Source organism: Dendrobium catenatum, unplaced genomic scaffold, assembly GCF_001605985.2.
Source record: "Dendrobium catenatum unplaced genomic scaffold, ASM160598v2 fragScaff_scaffold_582, whole genome shotgun sequence".
In the NCBI taxonomy this organism is placed as follows: domain Eukaryota; kingdom Viridiplantae; phylum Streptophyta; class Magnoliopsida; order Asparagales; family Orchidaceae; genus Dendrobium; species Dendrobium catenatum.
The window spans coordinates 27,558-38,020 of record NW_021319044.1 but is presented as its reverse complement, the minus strand read 5'-3'; the positions used below and the strand labels follow the sequence as shown (position 1 = coordinate 38,020).

The 10,463-nt window shown below is 33.2% G+C and overlaps 1 protein-coding gene across 1 annotated transcript; it reads left to right on the top strand.

Annotated features, from left to right (window-relative positions):
* The first annotated feature begins 4,885 nt into the window (after positions 1-4,885).
* On the top strand, positions 4,886-5,997 carry LOC110097940 (40S ribosomal protein S27-2). Its single transcript, XM_020824608.2, has 4 exons — positions 4,886-5,033; positions 5,263-5,364; positions 5,455-5,483; positions 5,574-5,997. The coding sequence occupies exons 1-4, from the start codon at positions 5,031-5,033 to the stop codon at positions 5,698-5,700; spliced, it is 261 nt and encodes an 86-aa protein (XP_020680267.1). The 5' UTR covers positions 4,886-5,030; the 3' UTR covers positions 5,701-5,997.
* The last annotated feature ends 4,466 nt before the right edge of the window (positions 5,998-10,463 follow it).

Here is a 10,463-nt window from a genome sequence, read left to right as displayed (position 1 = left end):
TTTATTATTTCAAAATAATAGCATAATGTCGCTCACTTTTAAAAAAAAATTATAGTGTAACAAATATCCATAAGTGAAATCTCTTAGGCTGTCATTAAATATTTTTTATTTGAGATTTTACTTAGCCATAGTTGATAACTTGTATCATCAAACCAAAAAATAGTTTTCAATGGAGTCTATTTACAAGCAAATGTTAGCACAGTAATATCAAAATTTCGATGATGAGAAGGATTCTTTAATTGGAATGAAAGTTTGAAATATTCCTTTCAAATTCCCACTCTAAGAATATCTAGACACCTTATGTCTGAATGCCTAGCTCAATCCTAAGAATCATTCAAAGTTCTTTCTCATATGCTAACTTGATATCCAATTCCTATAATGGGAGCTCTTATGAACTCATCCCATATAGGAATTCTAGCTTTAACCTTTAACTAGGTTACATAAGAGAAGACCTTAGGATGATAATAAGAGCCCATTGGATAATATAAGTATCCGTAGTAGAAACCTTGGATCATTTATGCCTAATAAGCTTGCCTTATATCCATCATAAGATAAGCCTTTTCTATAGTTGACCTTGGTTAATATAGGTAAGTTGTACCAATGGTATATACATTATTTTTTTTTTCTTCTTATTCATTCAATCATAGTATGGTTGACAAAAAGAATCAATCCTTTGGCTTATGGGTATCGATTTGACTTTATCAAGGTCAATATAGGACACCCTAGTAAGTTCTAATACCCAAAGAGGATATTCATTTATCTTAAGATAAGCGACTATAGCACTCAATGAAATTTCTTCCAAAAGGACTAGATCATTAACTCACATAGGATTGATATTCAAATGACCTTTGGATGAGCTCAATTAACTCAATTAGATTATATGTCTCAAAGTGATCAATCACTTGAAGGAATATAACCCATTTCAAGTATAATGAACCAGTTTAATCAAATTGGACCCATTGAATCAAAATATAATTGCAAAATTGTATAACTAAAAATTGTATAATTTGAATTTTTAATTTTAAAATTTTGAATTTTGGATTTTGAAATCTTTGAGGAATGATAATGACAAAATGTTAGATTGAATCTAAATAGAATTGGTAGTTAATAAAATGAAAAAAAAAAAAACCATTTTTCAAGTAGTTATGACTGGCATACTCACTGATATAGATGGATACACGTTTCAAAAAGTGTATAACTACCCCTTTTGAATCTCTTCAAGTCGGTCAGCCACAACTCCTCCCAATTTTATTTCAATTTAATCTATTATGAAACATCTATAAATATTGCATCATGAAGGATGGAAAGAGGAACTTATTGTGTTTGCTAAAATTGGAGTTCCATCCAAAAAGAGAATGATTGGTGGTTGACCCTCACATGAAGAAGTTTTGTGATATCTTTAATATTACTATTTTGGTGAGTATCAAGTTTATCTTATCCTCTTCTTTTAGCTTTAGAATCTTTCTCAGCTCATCCCGACGCCATCCCATATCGAGTTCTTATTATTGTTCCTATAAAATCTCTTCCAAAATCCCTCCTAAACCTATCATCCAAAATTAGACTGAATCTAACCTAATTGGATTCTAGCCTACATTTGGCCCATCATAACCAATTAGAATTTTGTAAGAATTTTTAGAATTATTCTTCAGACACACCTCTTCCATATCCAAATGATTGCAAGTCTTATATGGCCCACCAATTGAATCTCTAAAAGCTAAAACTTTAGTTATCAAAATTCTAGCAAAATTAATTTGTCCCTAATCATCAGAACGACAGTACTCGACGGCAAGTTCGTTGGAGCATTTTAATTCTATTGATGAAAAGATTTCAATCACGTAAAAATTCATATGAGGAGATTCCTATCAAATTTTAATTAAAATTGAACTTAATTTTTAATTTTATCTCAAAAAATTCATCATGTTACTTAAATATAATTTCATAAAAAAGAGCATTTCATTTAAAAAAAATTAACTTCACTAGATAACAAAATTAAAATTCTTAAGATCCATTAAAAATTGTATACTAAGTAAACAAAAATCCTCTAAATAAAAATTTAAATAAAAAAGTGATAGGTTATTTGATTTTCTTAATTAAAACTAATTAAATTTTCTTTTAAATATTTTTTGCATTCCAAATCAAATGACCACCACTTTATATTTTTGTTCCTTTTAAAATTATATTTTAATTATACTTGTTTTCTTAATTATATATATATAGTGATTTTTTTAAAACTATGTCATATAAATATTATCTATACAATGTTTAGGATAACCATATGACTTGAGACATGACACATGGGACCATTTATTTATTTATTATTTTTTTGAGGGCAGGTTATGCGATTGGAGCACAACCAATGAGGAGGGTTTTCAGTCCGTCAACTAATAAGCCACACCGCTCAATCCCACATGAGACCATTTAGATTGTGATTGATTTATTTAAGAACAAAGACCGCAACTATGGGCCATAAAAATAAGGCTTCGTTTGGGACGACTTTTTTATTATTTTTTAAAACGGAGTTTTAGTACAAATTTTTTAATTTTTTACTAAAACTAAATTTTCAGAAGCAATAAAAAAGCCATCCCAAACGAAGCCCAAGTCTTTCCCCTTAAGTTAGTTTATTCATTTGATTCTCTTACTCAATCTCTCTGACACACACAATTAAGGGTTTTAATACTAGTCAACATGACGCATACATGTTTGACCCAAATTCAATAAATATGAACTCGACCCTATTAATAAATAAGTCAAAAAGGTAGACTCAAAACTGACCCACTACAAATCAAATCCGACATGATAATCTATTTTGATTAAAAAAATACAATTTTATTAATTTGTTATGTATAGATTCTAGATTAATTTGATAAAAAATAAGAAAATTATACCAAATATAATGAGGGAATACTACATATTTTATAGAGGAGGGGGAGACAAGTTCATGAGGGAGGGTTATGGTATACAGAAAGCTGAATATAGGGGATGTTGTAATATCAAAATCTGCTCCAGGATCGTCCAGGACGATCTGGGATCGTCCTGGGACGATCAGTTGAGAATTTGCTCCAGAAATTGCCCAGATTTGTTCCAGGTGTTTTCCTGTATGCATCGTCAAGGCCGATCGAGGACATCGGCCAGGCCGATTGGCACTGTTCAAAATATCAGCCGGAAAATAGTTCTGGGAACCGTCCAGGACGATCAATTTTGGTCTGATCGTCCCGGGACGATCTGGCGATCGGCCGGGCCGATCTGTGTATTATAAAGTTGAAATCAGTCGTTTTGAAGAGAGAGAAAATCAAAATAAAATATCTAATTTTTTGAGGAGAGAGAAAGTTGAAAAGCTTTTTGGAAAAGTTAATTTTCTGACGACGCGGAGCCGTTTTCGTCCGACGAGATTGTTCAGGAAATTGTTGTACGCAAGGTAAGGCACCGTCAACTAATAAGCCACACCGCTCAATCCCACATGAGACCATTTAGATTGTGATTGATTTATTTAAGAACAAAGACCACAACTATGGGCCACAAAAATAAGGCTTCGTTTGGGACGGCTTTTTTATTACTTTTTAAAACGGAGTTTTAGTACAATTTTTTTAATTTTTTACTAAAACTCTGTTTTCAGAAGCAATAAAAAAGCCGTCCCAAACGAAGCCTAAGTCTTTCCCCTTAAGTTAGTTTATTCATTTGATTCTCTCACTCAATCTCTCTAACACACACAATTAAGGGTTTTAATACTAGTCAACAGGACGCATACAGGTTTGACCCAAATTCAATAAATATGAACTCGACCCTATTAATAAACAAGTCAAAAAGGTAGACTCAAAACTGACCCACTACAAATCAAATCCGACATGATAATCCATTTTGATTAAAAAAAATACATTTTTATTAATTTGTTTAGTATAGATTCTAGATTAATTTGATAAAAAAATAAGAAAATTATACCAAAGATAATGAGGGAATACTACATATTTTATAGAGGAGGGGGAGACAAGTTCATGAGTAGGGGTGTAAATTTGGGTCAACGGGTCGGGTTCGGGTCGAACCCTAAACTGACCTGACACTGTTCGGTTCAACCTGAACCCGACCCGTTTTAAAAATGTGTCAGGTTTCCGGACCCAAACCCGACCCGACACGAATGATCTGAAGTTGACCTAAAATTGCTAGTTTTCGAGTCAAAATCGGGTCAAAAACGGGTCAATCTCGGGTTTCCGGGTCAAATAGGTGTTTTCGTATCATTTTCGGGTTGCTGGGTCAACCCGAACCCGACCCATTTCGGGTCCGAGTTGACCCTAACCCGAATTTTTTCGGATCGGATTCGGGTCGTGTCAAAAATTGACACCCCTATCATGAGGGAGGGTTATGGTATACAGAAAGCTTAATATAGGGGATGTAGACTAGAGTTGGTGGGTTGGTTTTAGGTATGAACCAACGTTGACGCAACCCAAACATGCTCACTCGAAACCTGACTTGCTTATTATATGAATCAAATTATTTAACCTGAATTTAACCCGTTTAACTCTTTATTATATAGATCATACAAAATTATATGAATCAAGACAACCTGTTTACATTTATCCTGAATACAGCCGATTTATCCCGAATATGATTGTAATAGTGTCAATCTGAAACATACCTAAAATTTAAACAGTTTCGGATATTTAACCCAAACCTAACACAAAATTTAATGAGGATAATGCAAATCCAGAATTTTTAAACATGTATATTATGTCTTAAAGGGATTTCTTTACCATCAAGAAATCTCGTTAGGGACTTGAACGGTTGTGATCTAATCTTCTCTAAGCCTAGCGCAAACATAGATCCTACTCACCGTTCGATCATCGGTGATCGGTCTTGGCTATGATAGCTAATTTAACGGCTCAGATGTTTCTTGGATAGATCCTATGGTCTGCAATTGCTAACCTTGTTGTGAGCACTCTTTCCTGAAGGCCTTCGTTTCAATCTATCTCTTCTCAAGGTCCAAACGTTTCAACGAGAAAGCCGCCTAATTAGGGTTTCCGAGCTCTTCTTCAACAAAGATGGTAAGCAGCTTCTGCGTTTTGTATCTGTTATCGTTTGAATCCGATATCCTGATGCAAATTCAACATTCGCATATGTGATTTTCTTACAAAGCTCCTTCCTTTATGCTGTGGTTTCATTTTTCTTTCAATGCCAATTTATATTGTTAGATTCTTACAATATGCGATATTGATATGCTGAATCTATAATTATGATCTTATTGCCGCTTTCTTCTCTTCTTTTCCATTCCAGGTTCTTCAGAACGATATTGATCTGCTAAACCCGCCGGCCGAGCTTGAGAAGAAGAAGCACAAGCTCAAGCGTCTTGTCCAGTCCCCTAATTCCTTCTTCATGGTATTATAGTTTTTGAATTCAAAATTTTATTGTGATATATCCCTTTTAAATGGCACTGAAGATTTCTGATTTGATTGTTTTGCGTTGAAGGATGTCAAGTGCCAAGGTTGCTTCAACATGTAAGTTTATGATATGGTGTTCTTTCATTGATTTCTTGATCAGTTATGAGCTTTATTTCTGATGGTTCTTTGTGTGGTTTTATCCTACAGAACTACTGTATTCAGCCATTCTCAAACAGTAGTTGTTTGTGGAAACTGCCAGACAGTGCTTTGCCAGCCAACTGGAGGGAAGGCTAGGCTTACAGAGGGTTGCTCCTTCCGGCGTAAAGGAGACTGAGCTCAGGGTGATCAGTTCTCTTCTTGCACTTGATTTAAGTTATTCAAATTTAGCACTTTAATGGAAGAAATCTATTAAATGAAAATTATGAGTCCTGGGCTCCAGAGTTTTTCTTTTGCAATTTTCTCTGTTCAAAAGATGTTGATTTGTTTCTTTGTCTCTGTAAGTTTCTCTAATTCTTCTCAGAGAAAGAGAGATTAATCTGTTTTGTTTTGGTACACTGCGTAAAATGATTTTGTTGAACCTATTTTTGTATGAGCCCTTTCAATTTGCTAAGTTCTCCTGATTTTATGGTTTTGACTTGCGTTATGGTATTACTACAAGTTGGTGATATGTAGGTTTGGAATTTTTTGTGAATTGCAACATTGCATCATGATTTGGGATGCCTTTGTTTCTGTGAATTGAATTATCGTTGGGAAAATCTCATATAATTTTTATTGATCATAAGAAGGCTTGTGGTTGAGTATTATGTTGATTGATTTGGAATGGAAGAAAAAGGTGTTGATGTTATTAAAGATTCATACTATGTAATAATGAGTAGTATTAGAAATGAGGTGTTTTCAATTATATTGCTATTATTTAGAAAATTGGTGTCATTTTAGGTGCATACTCATATATGTGTAAATTGGGATTTCACATGTTCGGAAAGAAGAATTTGGACCTAACAAGTTCTAGCCAACACGAGCGACAAATAACTCATATAGATTCATTCAGACTCTTAAAAACAGTTCTCTTTTGTGGGAGATAGCCCTTAATGCTACTTGTCCTCACCCAAATTAGCTAGCCACTATCAACACTTCAACACATCTACATGGAAGGAACATCTCGGGAGGTCAAGGTCAACTTACCCAACTCATAACTTTTTTTTGGGACATTTAGGTTAATTAGGGCAACTAACACACACAACGCATACATAAGACTCGAACTCAAGTTACCCAATACTTCTTAGTTAGTAGCCTAAGCTCTTAACCAACAGACCAAAATGAGCTATGTCCCAACTCATAACTCATGATTATCATAATTCGAAGGAACCAACCCTTCACATTTATAGCCTGAGAATTATACGTGTAGAATTGCTACTTGCCCAGAGAAACTCATCATTATTAACTCATCAGCCTGCCCAAAAAACTCACCGTAGTTATGTGCTCTCTAAGACTCGCCCTTAGACTGACGAATTAGTCAAAGATGAAGAGCCACATGGGCGCCTATAAGGCTATCATACATGTCATGTATGATATGCAATGTGGCTATATGTAATGATATATTGTTTCATTTTTTGATGCAGCTTTTCCCCTTAGCTCTCATATGTTTAAAATTATAAGTTAGAGATGCATATTGTGAATCTTTTGAAGCATTTTTAAGATTTCCTTATTTCTTTCTTAGATCCTTTGAAACTATTGCTCTTTTCCATAGTCACTCGATGATGAAAGTGATAATTAGAATTTATAGATTGTGGAATAATTATAATAGAGAACTTGTGAGATTATAATTTATTATAAGACAGTGAAGAATATATATATTTTGGATACCACCTCATGTAACATTTAATAAGAAAGATAGCATAAGATCAATAATCAAGATAATCATAAATTAAGTAGTTCTTCTGACCTAATTGGCCAACTTAAAAAGATCATACCCCTTGTTCCTTGAATGACTATTTAGGAAACTTAATTTTGTTTGACCTGTTTAAGCTGTTCATCATATGAGAGCAATTTCCTCTGCAACTGTGTAGGCTGGTAGAGTTGGCTACAACTTGATTGATTGAATCTATCTCTAGTGCTCATTATGAAATTTTACCCACTATAATAGAGTAAGTGATAAATTCAATCGCTTGAACAAACCAAATCTAAACATATAACATAATTTTAAACTCACAAAAATTTAATAAGATGATACAAGTTAGTTTTGTGGAAGCATTAGAAATGTTTCATTCATTCATGTATGAAAGTTCTTATAAACATTAGAGTTTATATGCATTGCTTCAATTTTTTATCAAATTTATAAGCTTGTTAACAAGCTTTACATCTTATGCCAAAAATTAGTGTAGTTAGTTTAAAAGATGTGAAAATAGAATCATCACACACACAAATAAGAGAGTAGTTGCAAGAAATATTTAAGTATTTGTATGAAAACACTTGGTAAATGAAAAATCATGGGACCTAACCCAACTGAAATGATTCTACTAATGTTTGTCATTTGTTACAACTGATTTCTTTTCTCATAATTAGAAAATATGTTAATGCAATATAATATACATAAGTCGTACATAATGAATTCTACGATTGAAATTGGACAAATTCTAAGGCACATGAGTTATCTTTTAGAGATCATTTACTGTATATTTGATTGTACTCATTTGAGAAAAGGAGAGTAGAGATCAAGAAATCCAGCATAAATTCTAATGGTGATGCCAGGAGTCGGAGATAATATTGATGGTGTGCATCGTTCTTATTAATAATGTTGCATGTTATGTTTTTAATAAGAATATATTGCAAGTCAGTAGTCATCCATAGAACAAGGTGATATTAGTTAAAGGATTGTATGTTAAACAATTATAGTTGTGTGATGATGGTCAAAGTATGATACATAGGTGATGAAAGTTTGGGGACTGTAATGGGTGATAGTATTTAGAAGATCATAATTGGACAACATACTTTAGTCAAATGATAAAGGTTGGAGGATTGTAGTCAAATGATGAAGTTCGGAGGGTTATAGTTAGGCAATGTAGATGAGAGGACTATTTTTTTTTTTTCTCTTAATAGATGATGAGAGGACTATAGTTGCTTGATAGAATCATAATCAGGCAATAGTGATTGAGGGAACATAAGCAGGTGATAGATGCCAAATGATCGTAGTTAGGCGAGAGTGATTGAGCGACTATAATTAGACAACATTAAAAGAAGGATTATAATCAAGTGATGATGGATAGAAGATTATAGTCAAGTAATAGTTGTTAAAATATCATAGTTAGGTGACAAAGGTCGGAAAATTATAGTTAGACAATGGTGATCGGATGCTCGTAATTAGATGGCATAGGTCTGGGAGTGTAATCAGATGATGTTGTTTGAATTATCGTCGCTGGATTATATAAGGTTAAAGGACAGTGGTCAGTCGATGGTAATCAGGAACTGTAATTTGGGTGAAGGAGGTCGAGGGATCATAGCCAAGCGATGAAGGATGGCAAACCATAGTCCAATGACTTTGGTTAGAGGATCACAGTTGGTTGACATTGGTCAGAGGATCTCAGTTAGGTGACTGTGGTTATAAGGACCATAATTGAACCACAATGGTGGAAGGATGATAGTCAGACAACGGTGATTCGAGGGGTGGCATAATCTGTTGATGGTGGTTAGAAAATCATAATCAGGCGATTGTCGTCGGAGTCATAAGATAAAGTTAGGCGGGCTATTATCAGATGATGGTGGTTGGATGAATGTAAACAAGAAACTGGGGTTAGAGGATTATACAAGTGTTATAATGTTTGAAGAACCACAATCGAGATATGGATGGTTATTGGACCATAGTTGGGTGTTGTTGGTTATATGATGATAGTTAAATTATAGTGGTCAGATAATTATATTCAAGCAACTGTGGTTTGAGGACCATAAAAATGTGATGATGATCAAAGAATGTTGGTTGGGCGATGGTGGTCGAAGGACCATCGACGGACGTCGGGCTAGAGGACCTTAGTCGAGTGATGATAGCTCGGATATAATATGACAATGTTGATTGGGCGGTCATCGAACAACAACATTTAGATGATGATTCAATGGCAATGTTCAGGTGGAGCATTGTGATTCTTAAAGCCTTTAAGCTCTCTTGAATCTCAATCTAAGTCCTTCCTTGATGTAGAGAGTTGGGAAAATTTTTGAAAGTTGCATGTCACATAAATATAGATAAAATTTATAACACTTCTTTGGCTGACTCATATTTTATTTATTGGATGACTCATATTAATTATGTTAATCATAAAGCATTTGTTGTCGATGATTTGACTATATCATGTTAAATTTGGCGGTTGTTTAGTCATACTGTTAATGTATGAAGTTTTCAATTACACTTCAAGTGTTTGATATGAGCTCATTTTGACTCTTGTTATTGACGGGTTTCTCTCATTATGATGTTCAATTCGGCTATAAGTTTATTGAAAGGAGAGATCAGATGTTTTTGAATTTAATTATGAAAGTTTTCAATTCAAATATGCATCACGATCTGATCAACGTGAGCTATATGATGTATTAAGGTTGACAATAGAATGTGAAGGATTTGGGCAATTTTTTCCTTGTTGAGATGCTCAACATCTATACTCAACTATTGGATAAACAACTTTGTTTTAGATTTTACGATTGCTTGGGATCTTTTTTTTTTTTAATCTTTATTTGTTTATTTTATTTTGTTTATTTATATTTCGGCATAAAATAAAATATATTTGTTATCTTAAAAACATGTTATTTTTTTTTAATTTAAATAAAATAATTCAAAAATCATATTAAAATTTGAACTTGGCGGTAAAGAACTCCTTAGAGAAAGGATAAGCTATCGGGTTGAGAGTAATTTATGGCCATTTGAGATTATTTTTTTAAAATGTATATTTTGTGTGTTTTTAGATATATTTATTTTTAATTTAAAAAAAAAATAAATCATTTTATTTTTCAGACATTCAAAATAATTTTTTGATATTTTGAATATTCTTAAAAAAGATTATTACAACCCTCATCACTTGCTGCCTTTGTTGCCCTTGTTGTATAAAAAAAACAAAAATC

Bases quoted from the DNA above. Each gene is read 5' to 3' on its own strand.
- LOC110097940 (XM_020824608.2), top strand. The intron at 5,365-5,454 runs GTATTATAGTTT...TTTGCGTTGAAG, and splicing joins CCCCTAATTCCTTCTTCATG to GATGTCAAGTGCCAAGGTTG. The intron at 5,484-5,573 runs GTAAGTTTATGA...TTTATCCTACAG, and splicing joins TGCCAAGGTTGCTTCAACAT to AACTACTGTATTCAGCCATT.